Here is a 23528-nt window from a genome sequence, read left to right on the forward strand (position 1 = left end):
ACGTCAAAAGCCGCGGTCAGACTGGCGAAAGATCGCGAAGTCTTCGCTATCTTTTGTCGTCCGTTCACACTGGTTAAAGATCGAAAAGTTTAAGATCGCGATCTGATCTCGAAGTTTTGCCAGTGTGTCCGCAAACTTCCCACTCCAACTAAGGATATTTCCCCCTATGCCACTCCCGCCAAACTCCTCGATCTTTTACCAGTGTGACTGGACGACAAGAGCTCGCGAAGACTTCGCGATCTTAAACTTTTGCCAGTCTGTCTGCGTCAACAACCGCTGCTACCTCAAGACTCGGACCAATGACCGAAGGATTGATGGTCCGTGGTCTTATCTACAGGTCGACCAGCCCTTGTCGATTGGTACGGACAATAGCTCTTGGCAAAGTCATCTCTATTCAGCCTTTGACGCTGTCAGGGTAGCTCAGCTTTTGCCTTCTCATCCCCTACCACCTTTACCGGTCTGCGCCAGCCTTCCACACAACTTGCAATACGATTTCCCGGAAGATTTCCTCGCTGCGTGAAGACAGTTACCGGCACGCTGCAGCGTTGCACCGCTTGGTGGTTGCGAGATGCCGCTCGAAAGGGGCCACAGTCCACGGTCGCAGTTTACGCGGTGATGTTTAGCAATTTTACACAGCTCTTGGCGTGAAATTCCTTGCAGCCTCCTTAACAAGCATAATAAGAGCTTGCTTCAAAAAGGCGCTTATATTCATCATTTTCAATGGATTTAGCGCCTTTTGGAAGTAAGCTCTTCCATGTACTTTTATTTTGTCTCGATGGCGGGATCACACTTTGCCATGCATTTTGAGAAGACATCGCAATTAATATTCATACAATGTATTCTTTACTTTTCCACCACTGTTGATTTTTCTAGCTCTCTACAGCAATTAACCGACAAACATAAAAAGAATGAACCCAAAAGAAGAAACAGAGAGAAAAAGAATTATTATTTGGTTATCATTGTACATTGTTTTAATATAGATCTTTTTTCCTTTGTAAAAAAATGTACAAAATTACACTTTCCAGACCACATGGCATCATTTCAGGTACATCAGAATAGCATGATCAACATTCTAGACATTAGTACTTTATAAAACACTTTTCAGTGATTATAGGCCAGTCATAGTTCAAAGAAATACTTTTGATAGAATGATACTTACGCAGTACAATGTACGCTACGTGCATGAATGCAGCGTTGGACAACATCAATGTATGGTTAAGGTCTGACACTAGATGGCAGTATTCCACATAGCAGTGTGAGTTACACACATGCACAAAGAGGTTCCATCATACAATACTACATGTACATTGTTCTTTGGGTACAGTACATCACCTATAGGGCATACAATGCATGTTAAGGTAATTGGATTGCTTTCATAAATGCGTGTGTAATATTGCCGCAGAGCATAAAAAGTGAATGTAGTTATTCGTGCCCAATGCTGATTCAGAAGATTTCAGTTTTCTTAAAAGTGCAAAACTTAAATGTCTGTCATTTCTTAAAACAAAATGCACACGCAACTCCCTTTATAAAGAAGTTCTCAGGACCAACAGATTTCATTATTTTTAATAAAATGCTGTTACAGCCAAACAGTAAAGTACATACAGATATACATGGTAAGTCTAAGACTTGAATTCTTACTTTGTTGAAACAAGTATTTTGACAATGTTAACGGGAGTTCACTGTAGAGCTTGCGCACAGATGCGAATACAGAACATGTATTTTGCCATCAAAAATCTTCTAGTGATGGATTATGTTTTTACTATGTGGAGGAGTACTACACAAGTGATGTCATGGTCAAAATTACAAGACAGCCATTATAGTGTGCTTTAATACAGGATATTGTGTTCATGAATTTATGATACTCTTTTATACAAACTGTACATATTACCCACTTTTCAATTGTTTACTTATCTTAATCTGGTGGATTGATATGGTTATGATCTTTAAAAAAATATTTCATTTATGTATTATGATTTATCAGAAAAGAAATCCAGGTGGGGTTAATTTCACAAACAAAGCAAATACTGTACAAGCAGTTCAGGATATCAATACAGTGGATTTAGTGTTGTCTTGTGGCTAGGTATAAAGCATGGTACTGACATTTGGCAACAACACTTTTTTTTTAAAAAGAGTCAAAAGAAATGCTGACAATTGCCTATTTTAACATGGGAAGTGTAAAACTCACAAATCAGTTGCACCAAAGACACATGATTATTCATAGTTCTTATGAATATTAATACGACAATTCTTGGAATGATTGGAAAAGACCGATGACATTTAAAAGGACAGCTTGCTGAGGACTTTAATTCTCATTTGGCAATCAAATGTCAAGCACATGTAACTACGTAAAATGACAGTGATGGTTTCATTAACTGCTGTTTTATACACACAAATTTGATACAATGTATCAACACTGAACATTAATTGCAACTGATGAACAAAGTGCCTTTCATTGAAGTAAATTTAAGGCAATTATTCAGTGTTTTGGAAGTAGTCATGAAAGAAAATAATGGGCAAACATACTTCGGTTGGACAGGTACACCCATGCTCCTTTTTTTTTAGCATGGCTACTACTAAAACACTAAATAATTGGTGCTTGTTCATGTCAATGAAGGTCAATATTTTGTCAATTAGTTGTGATAAACACAACTTGAGGCAAGAATTCATCAATTTGAATCAAACTTTAATCTCACTCTATAAAGTCAGTAACACTGAACTCACTCACTTGAAACAATAATCAGTATTTCAGACAGATTAAGAAGAAAGTTTTTCACTCACAGGAAAATTTCCCCTTATGGTATTTGGGAATAGCACCATTATTATTTGTAATCAAAATCATGATTATCTGAAATCACTGTTGGTCGCATGACAATGAAACTGCTTAGAGGACACAAATTCCTAACTTACCTTTCTACCACTTGAATCTTAATGATTTTATATATCTTTGACAAAGATTTTTTCTTTACAATTTTGATCAAGATAATTGATGCATAATAATCAATATGACTGTCAAAAGCACAATCTCTGTCACAGGTTCCCCCACAGACATATCAAACAAAACCATTACAATCCAATGGTGTCAGTTAAGCACCCATAAATGCATGCCGTATTCATATTTCATGGATGGTAGTTTTGGTTGAGACGGGGCTTCAGGTTTCCAACATGTTTTGATGATGTATCTCACAAAAATTTAAAGCTGAATCCTCACCTCAATCAAAACTACATCATTCCTTTAAAGAAGACACTTTAGGAAGACATCGACGATAAGATCAGGATCTGGATTTGGAAGATGACAGAAGACTGGGAGGGCAGTGTTGAGATGACCCAAAAAGGTTTCTCTTGCAATCCCTCCATCCCCTCCCAACCACTACTTCATCATCTGTGACCTCTCACGCCCAGGTCAGGGCTAAAAACAAGGATTTCTGATGATATCTTGAAAGCTGCAACAACTGCACCATGGCATCAAAGCACCTATAACCATATCATCATCTGAGTATATTTTGTATGCTTTCTTCAGGGCTTGACAATAACTTTTTTTTTTTTTTTCCTGGTGGCTTATTCAGACCACTACAATCTTTGAATTCTAACTCTTGGTGGCCCAAAGAAGAAATGTGGTGGCCCAAAATGAAGGGAAATTTAAAAATCCATTTTGATTATTAGTTGCCTCATTGGGCCACCAAATGTTATCCTTTTTGGAAGTTCAGTGTTGTGACATACGAAACAAAACCCAGCTTTAGTGTTTCAAACTAAGTGTAGTTCTAAAATGCGAGTTAGGGATAGAAACAACCAATGTAAAAATTTGAATTAGTACAGTTCAATTTAGATGTATGTATTGTTAAATATACAAAATGTGAACAAAAGTTATAATAAAAATGTTTCTAGACTAAATCGTCTACAGTTAATGGTTTATTGAGAAAAATAACGATATCTTCTTTTATTTTAGGCTTCATTGCACAATTTTTACATGGTGGGATGTTTTGTGGTACAACTGACATACACATATGCATCAAATGTGATATCTCGAACATTTTTTAAATCACTGCTCCAAAAGGTGAACTGTACCTTTAATTCTAGCGGCTCAAGGCCACCACTAATTTCAAGCCGTGCCTTCTTGCTACAATTGTCAGAATATTTGTAGAACAAAACACGCACAGGACGACTGTCTGTTTCTTGTGATGACCAGCTTGAGTGTACAATGATGTGGCAGGGACAGATGAAAGAGCAAACGAAAAATTAACACACGGACACAAAAAGATGCAATCATTCAATGTGGGAAATGTCCACAAGTGTCCATCCGCCTTGACCGGTGAGCGTCAGCTCCGCGTCGTGGAATCTCTTCAGGGTGATGTGATGGCCGACGCTGACCACCGTCATGCCGTACTGGCGGCAGAGTGCGTAGAGCTGCGCTTCCCTCTCCACCGGGACGGCACTGGTGGCTTCATCCAGCACTGCAAAGAGGAAAAAAAAATTAACATCTAAATAAATAACATGAAATTAAAATTAATTTACCTGCAACTGAGGACAATGTCGAGAAAAAACAAAACAAAACAAAACAACTATTTAGAATCAGCATGAAGGTAGTGACATATTTCTTTTTTACTCGGATAATTAGCAAGTCAGAAATTGAAGGCAATGATCAATCTTATTTTACTTACAAGCTGACAACAATTATCTTGGTTTGATTTAAGTAACAAAAGTAACAGAATACTGCCAAAAGTTCTTTGGTTGTTGTTGTTTGTATTGTCTGACAAAACTCTATGAGGAACTGTTAGAGTGGACTCACAGGCAAACTTTGGTCGGTGGTGGAGAAGTCTGGCAAAGGCCAAGCACTGGGCCTCTCCGGGGGTCAGGACGTCATACCAGTTCCATGACACAGGGGCTGTCAGTCCCCCACAACGCTGGACCAGGCCTTCCAGACCAACCTGGTCCAGGATCTGTCCAAGGAGCTGCTCCTGGTCTGGTCCTACCGTTCCGTACCTTGGTGCTCTGGTTGGATACATCATCTGTGGATCGTTTATAACAATGGGCATATTGCATTTCATTACATTTCACCTCATTCTATTCAACTCCACTTGAAAGATATACCACGCCCAAGACTTCTAAAAATAGAATGATGTACAGCACAAGTGGTGGAATTATAAAAAAGCACATTAAAAGGTGGCTGGAAAGGACTTCAAACAAACAAAATAATGCTCTAAACAATGACAAAAATGCTTAGAGAAAAACAAGTAGCTGATCACTACGTAAAATTCATTGCTGTTGTTTATCTTTGTGTTTTAACTGTTGGTCACTTTTGATTGGTGAATTTCATGGTTGTTGTAGAAGCAATGAAGTTGATAGATTAACAGTTGTTTGATTAACAATATTGTACACAAAACAGACTTTGCTGTAGAGGTAATCCCCCCAGCACAGCGGTTTTAACCTGTATAGAAGACTTTCTCTGGAGCCAAATATATGTATTTTCTTTTACATCTTAAAATGAATCTGGTATTGAAGAATTAGCATCTTAGCACTGGGTAACCTCCCCCCCCCCCCCCCAAAAAAAAAGAAAAGAAAAGAAAAACAGAAAAAATAATGATTCAACAAGATTGTAGGAGTAAGGACAGATGAGATACAAAGACAACATGGAGACATTGTACCTTATGCAACCTTTTGGGGGCAGAGGCACCATAACAACAACATAGAAAAATAAGAACAAGGCAATTTAATAGTAAACTTTGCTTAAACTGACGCAATTGCTTGTACCTGTTCCAGTAAGGTTCCATCTGTGAGGTATGCTTTCTGGGGGAGAAACATGACGTCCAGTGGGCCAACCCCCCTCTGTTCCACGGTACCCTCCTGCACAGGCCAGATTCCATGGAGGACACGCAGCAGAGACGTTTTGCCGCTGCCCGTGGCCCCTGTGATGAGGATGTTACGACCCTCCACCACCTCCAGGGTCAGATCTATTTATGGGGAAAATGTTGGGGGTGGGGAGGAGTTGAGGGCTATGGTGACTGCTAATACATTTGTATGAAATTCATTTCCATAAATTTTCCCTCATGACAAATTCAATGACATAACGTGAACAATATCATAATCTATTCTCGTATATCTATGTCCATAACATGAAAAGTGTACACAGTGCTATGTTGAATGTGATTACTCCATAATTACAATTGAAATGATACAATCTGTAGAGTTAGTGACAAATGCAAATGAAGATGGTGGCTTATGTTTAGCACATGAAACAGTATAGCTGTAGATACTGGTTTACATAATCATGCATTTGGAATTGTACACGCAAACTTGTTTTTACATACAAGAAATAAAAGCATACAAGGAAAATGTCTATAAATTAATACACGTGTACCTATGAATGACATCATTCTGCACAAAAAACAAAGGACATTCAATGTCAAATACTACTACAAGCCATCTTCAAACAAGGCCATTCTCCCACTTGATCAAGGCAACTTGTTATTGATCTACCTAATGTAAGTCTATGTCCATCTAAAATGAAAACATCTTTTTCCCCATTTGGTCCTCATAAGGGTCTTATGATTGTTATAAGGACTTTAACCCATTGAGGACGAGTCCTGAGTATACTCGGGCAAGTGTCTACGGGAAATGCGTGTTGTAGCAAAATCAAACCGTCCTCAACGGGTTAAAACTGAGAAGTAAACTCACATATCTGATGCTAATTTGTACTTCTGGAATTAGAAAATCAAGTCACTTCTTAATCTGTTGTCTACAAGATTCCTAAAATCCTATAGGTTTTGTGTAGGACCTTTAAGATTCCTGTAGGCAATGGCTTTTCTTACACAAGATCTAATATCAGAATGGTTTGATATCAGGAAACACTCAATGTTGATTTGAAATTATCAAAAGGAAAGAAACACAGAAGGTTTGATCAGGAAAAGTTATGCTGACAGGATTATTTAAAAACAAATACATCAAGCTAATGTGGTCTTGTTTGTTTTATGTGTTAAAGGGATCATGCTCAGTTCAAGTTTGCACCCAAGAGTGATGCAAGATTCGCATCCTTCCAAAGTTATTCCATCGCACCTTTGATGAGAATATCGTCCTTGGTTGGGGTCGCCACGGCAACCTGGTCCAGCTGGAAAGCTATGAGGCTATCCACACTGCTGCTCTCTTCACCTTCCTCGCCGGCCAGACCAAGGTCCTCCGACATGTACTCCCGGTCTCGCTCCGTCTCCGTGATGAGGAACTGGGTGTCGGTCACGAGATGGAGGTCGTTGTCCGCCCCGAGGTGGAGAGCTCCGCTGGTCTTTGGGGGCGAGGATGTTGACCTCTCAGCCGCACCACCATCGGGAGGAAAGCTCTCCAGGCTTTCGAGCAGTTCACCAATTCTGAAACGACAAAATTTGAAAAAAAAAAGATAACAAATCCAAAACATTTTAATGTCGATCCAAACAATCTGACCCTCTTTTTTTTCTCTCAGTTTATTTTCACTTACCCCATGGCTGAGAATGCTAGGAAATGACAAAATTATTGCCATAGTGGATACAACATTCACATTCAGCACAACCCCCCAAGCACATCACCACACCTCTGTGACTGTGGCACTCCTGCGTTTAATGGACCTCACTGCAAAGTAAGTGCTTGCAGTGATGTAAGTGAGTAGTTGGGACTAAGGGTTAGGAAAATATTGGGATGTGACACATTTACCTTTTTTGGTTTTTACAGTAGGATATAATCTAAATCCCACGCTGCTGTAGGACATAATTGGGGTTGATGGCAAGAGCACGGACAAATAATACCTGTTTGTGATTGGCTTCCTTCATAAATATAATGTCCAGCATCCATTATTTCTAATCACATATAATATTGAAAGTTCTATTGTACACAAGCCCTACCGGGACTTTTGATTACTTTCTATACCAGGTTCATTATACAAAAGAGGAGTTGCTTCATGCACGTACACATGCTATAGTCTTTTGACCTCGCATGGATCTGTTCAGTGCTAAGATATGGCACAACTTCTATGCATCAGATCCGGAAGCCAGATTATGTGAGTACAACTGACAATATATGCAGCTACCATAGCAACAACTTAAAAATCGACTTGTAGTTGTCCAATTATTAATCTTCATGGGGGGGGGGGGGGGGGGGGGTGGGTCTTTTCAGCTTTTGTCACAAAAGTGTAAAAGAATGCAAGTAGCAATTATAACAACATATTGCTTTTTTTTTTCTTTTCTTTTTTCTTTAAGCAATGGGACCAGAAATTACCTGTGTGTGTAGCCAGCAATGTCTGAGATCTTGTTAGACAGGTCAATAAGCTGAGAAAAGCAGCTGATCAGATACATTGTCTGGAAAGAATACTGGACAAACAACAACAACACAAGAAAAAAGATTAAAATGCCTTCCTTCAACGAACCTGATGTATCAATTAAACACAGGTCTGCCCCGGTTTGAAGGCAACAAGATAGATTCACAACAGATCACAATAGATTCCATATGGAAGGCTATAATATGCAACTTGTCACAACTTCCAGATATCAACTGAAGGTACCTTGATTAAGATGAGAAGGCAGGGAAGCAAAGTATTTGTATTTGTCCAGGTGCCTTGTTCATAACAGGAGAATTCCTTGGTGCCATGGATTCCTTCTCAACTCACTGGCCTATTATACCAATTTAACACGTTGAGGACGGGCAGATTTTGCTACAACACGCATTTCCCATAGGCACCTGCTCAAGTATACTCGGAACTCATATTCAACGGGTTAAATTGCCTTCTTGCTCTCTTGTCTCCCATTAAAGGCCTAGGCAAGTTTTAATATTAAATGTGACCTTCTTTCCTTGAACAAAGTGCTTAGATAAAAATGTTGACATGTGTTTCTTTTCAATTGTAGTGGATAAAATGATATGTAAAAGCCTACAGTCTGGACATTTTGACCCTTTCTCCTTTCTTTTTCTTTTTTCTTTTCAAATTGGCACTGATGTCTGGCAACTGATATTACCAATGATTAGTGATTATCTACTATTTATTAATTTATCTTGGTATAGTTTCGAGAAACTTTAACTAAATGCTGATAAAAAAAAGCTTAATAATAATAATAATAATTCAATTCAATTCAATTCAATTCAATTGAATAATAACAATGATAATAATAAAAGATAACACTTACGTAGCACTTAATATGGGCATTTCTAAGTGCATTAAAGATTTAATCAAATTACAGAATACAGTTATCAATATCATGATGTATATATGTGACCGTGCACCACAAAACGAACAAAAAGTCGCACACAGTGATTTTGTGTGAGGACTGAAAATAGGTGAAATGGGTCAACCTAACCAATCTTGAGTTTTTCATATTTTCTTAGAGAGCAAGTCCTTTTCTATATCATATTAAAGTTTGGGATCATAAAACACACTTTTTGGTGGAATAGTGTGTTTAGTTGTTTCTCATAGAACCCTCTTCCCATTTCTCAAAAACTCTGTCCATAGTGTACACTTCACTTTCAACTCCAATAACTTTAAAGAGAATAATGCTACTGCATTGAAATTTAGTATTAATCATGGACAGAATGTGCTAATGAAGCATACAGTTGAACCTCTCGTATCCGGACAAGTCGGGACCGGGGCTCATCCGGGTAAGGGATTTGGCCGGATACGGGAGACTCAATGCTTTATACATGTACGTATACATACACATGTACTGATGTTACCCATTGTAGTAGTACCACATGTAGTAATGTGTATACTGCAACCTTTTCATTGTTACACTCAGTAACAGACCCCAAAATAGAGGTTCGTGTTTGCAAGAATGAAATCATTTTCTTTTATAAATTCTTGGGATGATTTACCTAAATTATTATGAAGAAATGTATTAAGTATATGTAATTCATGTGTGTTTGTGTAGGAGTTCTCAAGGAGTTGGGAATCCCCCTTTCCTCCCGTAATTATTAAAAAAAAAGAAAAAAATCACGGCGAGATTGCGTCCGTATAATAGAGAGATCCGGATAAAGGGAGGCCGGATAAGAGAGGTTCAACTGTACTTAATTTCAGCTTAATCTAATAATCCCTTCATTGTTGTTGCTATGGTGGTCAACATCCTGTTTTTTGTTCCATTCATCCCACAGCTGGCATAGCTTGGTAAAGATAAAGCGCTTGAATACATCCTGTACTTTAGAGCCTGTTTTCTTAGTTCACACTTTCCAGAGTGTGTCCTTTCTTTCCAATATTTAGATAGGTTAGGAGAATCCATTTGAATTGAGTTATACATCATTTTAAAGCTTAGAGTCTGCTCTTTCAGAATCTACTCTTAATTAAAAATCCATGTCTAGCGATTTTCTGTTTGTTTTGTGATGCAGGGTCACATATAATAAAAATACAAGTGATTACATAATGTAAGCATTGATTTAAACATTTATTTAAAACATGTCTACACTTTGGGAAATTCAAATGTGAAAAGGGAGTTTGTTCCAAAGAGACTGTACTCACTTTACTGATAAGACTAGATATCTCGGTGGCCGGGAGTCCGCTGTAGATCCCAGCAAAGATGGGGATGGCGATGATAATGTAACTCAGAATGCCGCCGATGTAATCAAAGAGGTTCACTGCCACTGTCATGTGAAGAAAATTATGATCAAGTGTTACAAATCTGTTAGCAAAAAGAGTATGTTAATATGCAATGTGTGAGATATACACCAGTGCCTGTATTATTGCATGAGAGGTATATTTCATCTGGGTTTTATTATCGCAAATTTCTAAAGATGACTGCAATTCACAAAGGCAGCTACTTACTTAAAGTCTTGTCTCCTGTAACATAAATTTGCTGTAAATTGTATTTTCTCCTGCAAAATATTTACATTATTTTGCTAATATTGTCACTTTGGTTCTCGATTACAAATTTAATCGAGAGTAAGATTTGAGATTCAAAATTGCAATCTTCTGTTTGAATATAAAAATGGGTTCCAAGGCACAGCTATGTAAACAAGAGCAACTTTTAGACTAAATCTGCTGCTGCCAAAGGGGGGGGGGGGGGGGGGGAGGGTGGGAACAGTCATCAGCCCAGCCTTTCTCCACCTACTCATTCACACAAGTTTCAAATCATAGTATCAATCTGCATGAAAACTATAAAGTTTTGAATATCAAAAATTCAGGCATGAGTCAATTAAGCTAAGCAACTATAGATATGTCTTTGTACACTACATGTATTAAACCTTTTTGCTGAAATTATTCATTTTGCCACTCTTCTCAGGTTTAATGCCTCAAACTTTATGAGGGCTATATTGTGATTGTACATATTGCAATATTAAAATCTTCTGTCATTCTCCATTTTCCGCTCCTCTTCTCAATGGAAAGACTAAGAGTCCAAAAGTTGGGAGAAACACAGACAGCACAAAAGTGAAGAAAAGACAAGTTTATATGGACTTGATTTGACCTAATTTGCTCTGTGCTGTTTTCTCTACACTATAAGATTCTTTCTTTTCTTCTTTGATTATTGCTGATGTACCATTAAGCCAGAATTCCCAGTTGGTTAGGTTGATTTGGATGCCCAGCAAGTCCCACAGCTTTCTGTCCGCGTTGCCTTGCTCCGCCCGGCCAGCCGAGTAGAATGCCACTGACTCTGAGTTTGCTCTCAGCTGGGCATGTTTGAACCTGTTTGAGGGGGCAAGGGGGAGTGGGGTGATGATGTAAGAAATGGAAATGGGAGATAAACAGGAAGGTACGGGGGAAGGGACGGGGTGTGGGGTAGGGGAGAGGGGGAGAGGAGGGGAGAGAGGTGATAATGTAACAAATGGGGTGAGAGGAGGAAGAGGGCAGGAATAGGGAAGGGAAGAGAGAAGGGAAGGAAAGGAGGGTGATAGGGTAGGGTGAAGGGAAAGGATGGGGGAAGGGTGGGGAAGGGATGGGAGGGCAGATGGGGTAGATGAGAGGGTATGGAAGGGATAGTAGGAATGGGTTAGGGGAAAGTGAGGGGAAGGGATGGGGATGGATGGGCAGAGGGAAGGAAGAGAATGGTGGGTGGGGTAGGGAAGAGTGAATGGAACGTAAGTGATTGGGATGCGGTTGGAAATAAGGAAGGGAAAGGAAGGGAATGAGGTAGGGGAGGGGGTAGGGAAGACATCCGTATGGGATAGGATAGGGGATAGGGAGGGGAAGAGAAGTGCGACGGGGTTTAATAGGCAGAGGAGAGGGATGGTAAATAGTTAATGGTATTAATTGGATAGCATGAATTTTGTTCAAAGATGAGAGCCAGTTTGTTTTTTCTTTTATCTCCTTTTCAGGATGCTGGCAAGTTTGTCAGATAATGATGATGATGATGATGATGATTTATAGGGCCATTTATCTGTAGAAACTTTTAAAGGCACCCGGCTCCCACTTATGTGTTACACATCATTCACAAAGGTGCAGGGCAACTTGACAATTTTCAAGAGTTATTTGCTAACTTTGTCTTACCATATATCAGGAATGTTTCATAAATAGGCTTGTTTTGTGCTCGATCCCAACAGTCATAAAAACATTACAACGGTTTGCTAAAGTAGTGCATGCATCTAACTTGAAACACAGCAGAAAACAGAGATGAGAGGAATAACATACAGTATAAAAAATTGTCATGCATATTCTGTAACAGCAAATGAATTCTATTATGCCATGAGCATCATTTTGATAATTGGTCAATATTCATGAGGTAATCAATATTCACAGGAAAATGAATATGCATTGCACGACAGCATACGCTGTGATTGGATGGCTCACCTGAAGATTCCTTCCCGCTTCTCCTGCTGGTATGTGAGGTTGACCACCGGTGACATGATGAAGCGATTGATGATACTTCCTATGATGAAGTAACTGTAGATGACCACCGGACCAAGGTAGCCAGTTCTGAGGACAGAAGATGTACAGAAAGGATTTCAAACGCCTGTTTCATGCTAGACCTGGGTGACACTGTACACGCCATATATTTCGCGAGTCCAATATTTCACGAATCGGGAATTCCCGATGATTTTGCGAGTAGTTAAATTCGCGATCGTGGAGTTTGTATGAACGGAGAAATGTACAAGCGTACGTAACATCACATTGGGATCAGAGTCAATATTTCCGTGAGTCTTTAATTTCGCGAGTAGCACCCGACTCGCGAAAATAAAAACCTTGCAAAAATATTCGGCATATACAGAGAGATTCAATGGGGAAACCTACGAGGAACACAAGCAAGAAATTTCTTCTATGCTAGCGAATGAGCTCCTGCTTGAATTTCTCTCTCCAACTCTACTGTAGCGCAAGTACACATTATGGTACACGCGAGAACGGCCTGCAAGTAGTTTTGAATTCCTCTTAGAATTGTATGCTGTTTTATATTTCAAAGTGGTTTCTAATTATCTTGCAAAAAGGCAAAATCTGAATCTCAACAAAATTTATACCATCCTTTAAAAGTGAGTTTGAACATCTTACTGTGGCTCAGCTCCTTAAGGGCTCTTGTCGATCACTAACTACATGTAAAAATTCAAGGGGATGTATAAAAAGAAGAGACGAAAAGGAGAAAGAGAGAGAAGGAGAACCACAAACAAGAACACACCATTAAATCCCACTTGGGCGTTTATATAATGGAGTGTTGTTGCAAGAGTCTTCACCTTGTGGAAACATGTTTCAAACCAACAAATAAAATGTTTTCTTACAGTGTTTGAGTACCACTGCTTGTTGAAGGAAATCTTAACCTTCAAAAATGCATAACTAAACAAAACTGTGGGCATATGTATTTTGGGCTCGTCAAGTATCCTGTACGATACAAAAGACAAGCAAATACACAGAGGACACATGAATGTGAAGAAGTTTACAGAGTGTTTGGTGTAGAGCAGGTGTTTACAATTACTGGACTAGATTTTGATGTGAAGAATCATACAGTTGGTGTTTGGTGTAGTTCAAGTGTTGACAAGTCACCGGATTTAGAGCTTGAGAAGTACCAACACTACACAAGAACAATATAGCAAGAATATCTCCTTGTGTTTACACTGAGTGAGAGACATTCTCATGGGAAAATAAGTACCATATCCACAATCACAACTTCTCATGTGAAGTGGTGACTAAATGTTGACCATTTACTGGAGTACAATGTTAACCTTCAGAAAGAAGTAACATGCTAGGAAGGATTAAAAGACTTTTCTTGACAGAAAAAGACGACTAAAGTATGCTCTGCCCTTTTGAATGGGGCTTTTACAGTAGTATGAGTACCGTGGTGGTAGTGTGCATAGTAATAAATCATTGTAAAAATTTAACAATGAATGAACACACACTGGTATTGCTGTGAATAACTGGTTTTCCTTTAATATTTTCTATGCATCCCAAGCGAAATTAAAAAGGAACCCGATTCAAATAGCAATCTCCAGTAAATTATCTCAGATTCCATGGTAATACAGGGCAACATCAAATCAGATAAAAGTATTTTATCTATTTCTTTAGAAACTACTATTACAGGGCTCGACACTAACGGTGGCCCGGTGGCCCGGGGCCACCAAACATGAAAGTCGGGCCACCAAAATCTTTTAAAAGTATGTCAATAAATTCGTAACTTTTTGCGCCGGAAATTAGCAGTTAAATTTGTTTAAAGGATGGATGAAAAGGACTGAATGAGTGCCTGAGAGTGAGTGTTGCAAGTTTGTTGAAGTTTATTTATGAGTAGATATGTACAACTTCTAATTCTTACTCTCATAAAACTTAAATATTTGACTCATTAAAAAAAACAGGACTTTTAATGTTTTTATTGGGGTTTTTTTCGGCACACCAAATTTTTCTCTCGGGCCACCAAAAATTTGAAATTTAGGATTTTGGTGGCCCCATCGGGCCACCAAACAAAAAAGTTAGTGTCGAGCCATGACTATTAGTGTAATGACAACATTTACTGATCTCCATTAAAACAGGGCCCAGAATAAACTTCACAAAATGAGACAAAATGCAGGAAACTACAATGCAAACACTACACGCTACCATTCTGGATTAATCTCCTGTTCTGCCTAAATATGGCATGTGAAATACTACACAAGGTCTCTTTGCTATCACTATGTTGTAAACATTTAATGGAAGGTATAACCTGTTCCTTACGTGAACCTGGTGTATTTTACCAGGTTCCCAAAATGTAGACAAGAGTGCCTGCATTTGTGGCCTTTTAATTAATGCTTATTTGTGTTTTGCTGCCCAGTGAAATGGCTTTGACAAAAAGATTAGAGTCTCTTCTACCAATATCAGTTTTCTTTCTCTGTGAAAACCGTGTGCATCACAGTATTATTTCCCTTTTTTCCAATATAGTGCACGCTAATTATGATGTAAAACTTGTACACTCTGTATGAAGATGTACATGTACCTAGCAAACCAGGTTGAGCTCAGCACAAATTTGCTTTAAGATTGCTGACCCCATTCAGGTGCCTACTTTGTGTAGAAGAAAAGAGTTTTTGAGCCCATCAGCGCATGCTCTATTCTACCTCGTGCCCGATCGATATTTTGCATTGTTTCGATTGCACATGTAGCTAAGAGTGGAAAGGGGATTTTAAACTAAACACACAGATGTTGATACAGGTTATTTCCAATTCAAAACTTCTAGCTTGTCCTATTCCAACCCTATTAGTACTTTTAATCATCTCACTATGTACGTCAGTGTAATTGTCATACATTGGCCCTGAGAAGGTTAAGCGGTGGTGTCTGAACAACCAAAGGTAGGTCTACACCTTCTAGATTTATGCAGCATTTCAGTAGGGTAAATACTTACATCCGGTACGTGAGGTAGGTGTACGTCGCTATGGTGAATGGGGAGACGATGAGTGTTGGGACCACCAGGTTGAGTTGGTTGCAAAGTCTCTCAACGTCCTGACTTATTCTTTGATCTCTGGGCAGCAAGGAAAATAAGGTTAAGTCTAGACAGTCTCCTTCTTAGAAATATTGATACAATATGAATTTTTTTATCTTTATATCTTTTTTTTTTTTAAATGAGCCACTCCTTCAATAAAATCAACGTCTTGGTCTACGTGGACATCTTTGAGGTGTGAAATTAGTTTGTTCATTTCGTGCTGCATGAAACCAACATGAAATCAAAAGCCAGCAAATTTTTGCTAAATAGTTTCTGTTATATTTTGATCAAGTGGAATAAAAACATGCAAAATCTATCTTACTCGGCCAAGCGCGGAGAATTATACAAATGTGAAATTACCACTTTCACAGTATTGCTACATCCATTCATCTGTACATTAATGACGAGTTTAGTGTATACATACATGTCTTTTTCACTCATTATGGTGCACTTTACGCCTATTATTTTTTATTTTTTCATCTCTGGCACAAAACTATAAAGGACATCTGAAAATGTGATAAAAATAACCAGAATATAAGACAACAATTTATCAACAAATATCTTCTACAAACCTTTCAAATCATGAACAAAACAAAATGGCAAACTTAGGATCCTGAAAAGGTCAATAACAATCAAAATAAGATACGCACACACAAAACATACAAATGTGCAAACAATCATACAAAGACAAGCAATGACTGATCTCAAATTCCTTTTATACAGTATAATGCTAGTCCCACCAGTTTTGTGCCACTCACGTATTGTCGATGTTGCCAATTTGCAGGACGTTCAGCTTGTAGTAGTTGAATGCCCTGAAGTAGAGAGAATGCAGGTGGGTTGTTAGAGATCCCCTCCATTTTACGTACTGGAGTTTGCTGATGTACGTCTTTGTGCTCTTGATCTGTTGAGACAAGAAAAGACAAGAAGAGACAACCAGGTACATACTCGTCCTTAATGGGTTAATCTTCACAGACATTACAAACAAAACTTGACACATAAACCAAATAACTTTTACAAAGACATGTTCTCCGAGATACAGCTGTAAATTATACTTTAAAAAAAATAATAATATATGCAATGGCACATAGAATGGATGCTAGACTTGCTTACCAGTGCTATGAGTATGATGTAAAGAAGGGACTGCCACAATGTAGTGATGAAGCCATGCCAGTCTTGAGCAGGGAGGACTACGTAGAAGTGGCTGGGGATCAAGCCTACAAAATATGCGGCCACTTGCTCTGTGAGTGGAAACAGTAGAACAGAAGAAATCAAAGCTTTGATTTCGTGTGTGTGCGTGTCCATGTGTGTTGTGTTGTGTGTGTGTGTGTGTGTGTGTGCATGTTACAGCTGTACATTTCAAGGCAGACTGTTTCATGGATACTCAAGCAATGGGAAACTGAACCTCAATATCAAAGTTGATACTGATATTTTTCATGTCCCATCTATATGAATTGACCAACTTTGTTATAAAAAATAATACTGTTCTCTTGTTTCTAGTATGTCACTACACTCATCTCTTCTATAAATTCTTGTTTAGAATGGCAGCCCATGTGAATACAAATTATGCAGCATATTCTAAATGACTGTGTGAGTATAAACTGTATCTGCTGAAAAGTCATGCCCTTAACCTTATGACCTCTAGCTGCTGTCTAAGGCAATAAAAAGACAACAAACTGAAAATTCAACACCATGTTTTAATTTCTTGTTTGCAGACCATGGAGGATAAACCAGACTTTCATATTGTTGCTACTGTACTTGATTTTTGACTTATCAGTTTTGAGGTGGGGGGGGGGGGGGGTTGGAGCTGCGAATATCAACTACCGGGTATATTGTACATGAATAGCTCCAAGATACAAAGGTACATAAGTCCTGGGCTATTAAAGATGATGATAAAATAGTTTTGTTTGTTCCTGCCGACTATGACCTCTGTGTTTGTAAACTTATGACTAGAAACTCCATCTCGAGGACTTATCTCATTTAGTTTGTTGTCTCTGGGCCTGCAAATCAAACAATAATGTCACTCAAAGTTTATTACACTTAGATAACTGTATGAACCCTAAATATTTTTTATACAAACCAACTACTGCATCACATTACCCTTTCCTTTCAATTTCAATGTAGGGCCTACACCATTACAGGCTATTCTGGGTTCTGTAGTACAAGGTCTGGGTTCTGACATACTGAAAAACAAGGAATGTTCACATGCATTTTAATTTCGAAAATTTAACGAGAGGCAAGATTTGCAAAATTAAAATGCACATGAAAATTCTTGTCTACACTATACATGTATTAAAGCATTGAATGTTTGAGGCAACTTGTGAAAATTTCATGCCGCGTGAAAGGCAGTCGGCTCCAATTCGCGAAAATTTCATGCTGCGAAAATATTGTGTTTTACAGTACTGGGTCTTTCAAACAAGTACTCCGCTAAAGCGCATTCCAGAAGCATGTCTTTCTACTTTTTTTTTTTTTTTTTCAATTAAAAAGTGTAACTCTTATACGGGACTTTGGATCACATTTAAGTGATAAGTACACATATTCACTGTTGCCAGCACATAGAAAGAGCGTGAACTGCAGCAGGGGAGGTCTTTTTTGTGCCGAGAGAGCTAGTCCTGATCACTGATGGGCTCTTCTGTCAAAGCACCTGGGTACCACTTGTAGTTGAGCCCATATCTCCCCGCTGGTGTCATGCATGACTTCAAAAGAGAGCAATTTTCTAACAAACAAACTTCAGTCGTTAGAACCTTGATATCTTCAAATCTGAACTAAAGACCTATCTTTTGCAGCAACTTTATAAATATATGTCATGTATATTTTGCTGTTGCTGTTCTTCATCATCATCACCATCATCACCATCATCACCATCATCATCTTCATCACGATCATCACCATCATCGCCATCATCACCATCATCACCATTACCACCACCACCACCACCATTATCATCACCATCATCAAGTCATTTCTACTCTAGCTAGCACCTCCCTGACATGAACACCTTCAGTGTCAGCCAGTAGACACTTTAAAAAGTAACGAAGATAAAATGAAGTTGTAAGGCGTACCTCCTCCAGCCACAAGAAGCAGGAGCAAAAAGAGGCCTGTCTGGGAAGATCGGCAGGACCGGAAGAGGACTGGGACCAGGTGCAGGAATCGGTTCAGGAACAGCATGTCCAGCCTGTACCTGGAATGGGAGCAAGGAAGTGACATGTATTGTATGGACAGGAAAAATCTAGTGAAGTGCCGACAGAACTTTGCATCCATTTGTCCCTGAAGTTAGCACTGAGTAGGGGTGGGCTGTGATGAGAAGAACATCCTCACCTATGCAATTGTAGCTACTGCCCTGGCCTGGAGTGCATGCACACAATGTAGATTTTTGCAAATCTATGCGACCAGTCAAAGCGTGAAAGCCTAGACAAAACTGCAAGATTGTCGCATTTTGGCTGAAAAGTATGCCTGTTGGCCGGAGGCCACTAAAAATCAATAAAGACAGAATTTTAAAGCTTGTTCCTACTTTACTATAGGGCTTCACAGAGGAAAAAAAAAACAACAACAACAAAAACACCCCCCTCCCCCCCCCCCCCCCCAAAAAAAAAAAGAAGAAAATCCATACATTGACTATTGGGCAAGTCCAAGATAACACGCGCGTTACGTATGGGACATTCAGAGACTTTTATGACCTGAAAAATAGTGTTAATGGCCTTTGATCATATTGAACTTTATCATGGTGATTGATATCTACGAGAAGTATAATCATGTAAAAAATTGAGAAAAATGACCGTGATAATCATATTCTAGAAGAGAAAATATGTGCCGTTACGTATGGGACCAGAAAAATTTTGTTTTTTGGAACATTTTTTTTAACCTCAAAACTCTCTGAAAGTATTTCATTCTACAACTTGTAACTCACTGTGATGAAAGTCACAACACTCAAGATTATCACAGGTAAGTTTCATGTCATTAGGCAAAAAGCTCTAATTACAGGTTCTAATTAAAGACAGACATGACGTGTTACGTATGGGACAGTTACATATGGGACACTTTGTCCCCCATTCATTTAGTGTGTTGAGAACCATGTTTATGGGTATTTTGCATAATTATTGAAGTAAAATCAGTTGAAACTACTCAAATACAGATCCAGATTGTCAAGGAAACAATATTCCCCAAATATTCATCATCATAGTCATATTCAATCATATTTTTATATTTTTATGACCAACCCGAGTATGCATGCCCTTTGTCCCCCATTCGTTTAGTGTGTGAAGAACCATGTTTATGGGTATTTTGCAAAATAATTTTGCAAAATACCCATAAACAAATTTTTGCATAATTATTGAGGTGGAATCAGTTGAAATTATTCAAATACTGATCCAGATTGTCAAGGGAACAACATCCCCCAAATATTTACCATCATAATCATATTCAATCATATTCTATATTTTTTATGACCAACCTGAGTATGTATGCCCTATTTTTATCAGGATAGTTACTACTAAAAAAATGAATAGTTTAAAGTGTGTACTTCCATTGATGAAGGGCAGTTTGCCATTTAGTTTCAATAAAAAACAACTTGACACAAGAAATATTAATTTTAATAGATAAGCAATACCTGCTGCGTGGAATTCCAGTAATCGAGTAGATGTATGATGTCTGTCTAGCAGTCAGGTCATTGATTTGAGTCACACCTCAGTATGTATACCCATGAATTTTGTTGTGGCTACTATTGAAAACTGAATAAGGACAATTTGTGTATCACTTGCAATTAAAAAAAAATCATTTTACTTTATTCTATTATTTTTTTTTTTTATATCACAACCGTTTCAAATTGGATCTCCATCAAATTATGTAACTTTGAATTCCTCTAGTCTTAGAATTGTATGCTCTTTAGTAATTCGTATTATTGCTTTCCAGTCATCTCATAAAATGTTGGAAACTGAATCCCCATTTCTACAAAAACTATACCATCCCTTTAATGCTGATTTTCATTGTGTATTTTGCCATCTTCCCCTCCCCCTTTCTGAAAATTTTTCAGTCAAGTACATGTATTGTTTCAAGTGTCTATAACTCAAAAAGTAGCTACAAAGTTGGGATGCTTTCTCCAGGATGATTGACCATTTGTGTACTGAGAGACCTTCCCAGCTAGGTACATGCATTCACATGCAATATATATGAGGATGTCCCATACGTAACGCATTTGTCCCATACGTAACATTGTTTCAATGCCTAATAAAGAATATTTTTTTTACTGTTTTTTCTTTTTTCTATGGTATCTTATTTCTCTAAACAATAAATTAGAACTTTCCAAAAGGGCATTCAAATAACCTTAGCAATTTTAGAAAAAACCTAAAAAAATGACCTCATTTTGTTACGTATGGGACATCTCATGATAGGACAAGAGCTAATTTGCATAATCATTTGCATAATCCCTAAATTTTCATACCAAGTTAAACTATCTGATGAACTTCTTATGTCCACATATTAATCAAATATCATTTGCTTTCCTTTGAATAAATATGAATTTTTATAAATGTCCCATACGTAACGCTGTGTTTTACATTTATGCAAATGAAGCCCTTGAAATTTGCATAAATTTACAAAATATCATTTTTTCCTCCATGGAAATCAAAACTTCAACTCATAAGCTTCAAAATGATACCAAATTTGTCAATATTGAGCAAAGATGAAATTTTGCCTTCTGAGGGGACCTTATCTTGGACTTGCCCTATTGGAATGCAAGTGAGTACCTGGTAAACATTTTCAATACACAGCTATTCATTACACCAACAAACGTTTTGATTTACTTTATTTAGCTCAGTCGGTGCCGGTATAACCCGCCTGCATCCGGATCCAAAGGACCCCGGTTGTGTGTAATCATACCGTCCCCGCTATAGCAATTTACTTAGACTCCAAGACAAGCTACATGATATTGAATATAATTTGAGCTATAGTATACAACCATCTTCTCAGATGGAAAGATGAAATTAAACAAACTTGGAGCTCTGGCCGGTTGGCCAAAGACCAACCATTGTATTGAGGCTGTTGAAAACTAGATAGATTCCTTGGTACATTTTGATTTATTTCAAACCCCTGACTGTGCATCGCCAGTTTAGTTTAATTACCGGTACCGGTACTAAATTTGATGTGATATCGTAGTGCATCTACTATTAACCTGTTAAGTACAGGAACCTGGTGGTCTATGATGGGATTTCAGAATTCAACTCAGTTCAAGTTCAAGTTCATTCATTTAATATATTCAGTATGGAATGAGTTAATGCCAGGGGTTCAGATCAGACTCTCAGAGTCGAGTCTTTATGTCATGAGAATAGGACACCCAGGAAGGAGATCCACATTGTATTTGTCTATATCAAATATCTCTCCAATACTTCACCTTAGGACCAGGTTGTAATGTAACTCATGAACTGCAGTCATACTCATAATTACTCACCCTGCAGCTTGCTTCGATGCACACAGGCGGACCATGTCCAACAACTTGCGCTAGATTACTGTCAGAGTTTACACACACTTGTGACTATGAGCCCGACTGTGCAATGCTATGTCTTGAGTTCTCCTTAGAAAAGACAGATGATACGAATTTGTCTTACTACAGTACAAGTAGGCAGCTAGCGAATGCATCGCTTGCGTGATCAGTCGCTGGCAAAAGACAAGTGTCTACGCCTAGCCTGCTAGCTAGCAGCTGCGGCAGGCATGGCGCAGGGAGCAGGCAACCGCTGCGGAATAAAGAACGTAGCATTGATGGCAAGGCAAGGCAAGGTCAGTTTCTTTCACGTGCGTGTTTCACTCTGAACACCCGGTACCCACTGCCAATCCCCAGCGCCTGCCGCCTCGCCCGGCTCCCCGTGCATGCCGGCCCGACGCGGGCCGCAGCTAGCTCTAGCGGCAGCTCACACAACTCAGCGTCGACTTCGACCTCCGTGGGGTTCTACAGCTGACTAGACCCACAAAGAGATGAGTGTAAGTCTCTGTAAGCAATGGTTTATGCCATAATTTTTAACGGAAGGTCGTGGGTAGCCAGCATTATCAGCATCCACACTTTCCTGACTTTGATAATGATATAATTTTTAACGTTTTGACTTTTGTACAGCGCGATTGCTCGATATAGTCCCACATATTTGAATTGGCGTCTGTGTTTGGTTGTTGGATGTGCGATTATTGGTAATAATGATGCAATCACAATGCAATGCCAGTGCAATGCAATTTACACGGACGTGTATGTAAGACCCATGGCCATGTTTGGCTTAAAAGAGCAAGAACTCAGTATGCAGTGCACCATATCTACGGACACCATTGAGTGTGCAGAAGGCATCTGAAGACTAAATTTACTTCAGTATTTTTCTAAAGACTGAATGAGCATCACGTTTTAATAGATTTGGAATCTAACGCTGCGCCCGAACGGTATGTACAGTAAATTAAAGGGATGGTACAGTATTGGTGGAGATGAGAATTGGGCTTTTTAACTTTTTGCAAAATACCAAGAAAACACTGACTTATGAAATATATCTAGAACAGAGAATACCTTTTTAAGAGGAATTCAAAACTTATTTAATGAAAATCGGGTTTGGAATGACCGAAACATCCAAAAACAAGGTAAAACAAAGCGACCGTATAAAGTGTGGGTCCCACACTTAACAATAACATTATTAGAATTGCTCTGTTTTGGATATCTCGGCCATTTCAAAACCAGTTTTCATCAAATAAATGTTGAATTCCTCATGGAATTACATAATG

The 23528-nt window shown here is 38.6% G+C and overlaps 1 protein-coding gene across 1 annotated transcript; it reads right to left on the minus strand.

Annotated features, from left to right (window-relative positions):
• Positions 1–3818: 3818 nt before the first annotated feature.
• LOC139735618 (lysosomal cobalamin transporter ABCD4-like) lies at positions 3819–22396 on the minus strand. Its single transcript, XM_071646374.1, has 14 exons — positions 22228–22396; positions 18848–18966; positions 16899–17026; positions 16547–16689; positions 15711–15827; positions 12713–12838; positions 11466–11611; positions 10451–10572; positions 8233–8324; positions 7324–7352; positions 7048–7260; positions 5746–5945; positions 4784–5003; positions 3819–4448 (listed from the first exon to the last, which is right to left on the minus strand). The coding sequence occupies exons 1-14, from the start codon at positions 22260–22262 to the stop codon at positions 4261–4263; spliced, it is 1878 nt and encodes a 625-aa protein (XP_071502475.1). The 5' UTR covers positions 22263–22396; the 3' UTR covers positions 3819–4260.
• Between the last annotated feature and the right edge of the window lie 1132 nt (positions 22397–23528).

Source organism: Diadema antillarum, unplaced genomic scaffold (assembly GCF_040938485.1).
Source record: "Diadema antillarum isolate AM-2024a unplaced genomic scaffold, OU_Dant_1.0 seq00000586_RagTag, whole genome shotgun sequence".
Taxonomy (NCBI): Eukaryota; Metazoa; Echinodermata; class Echinoidea; order Diadematoida; family Diadematidae; genus Diadema; species Diadema antillarum.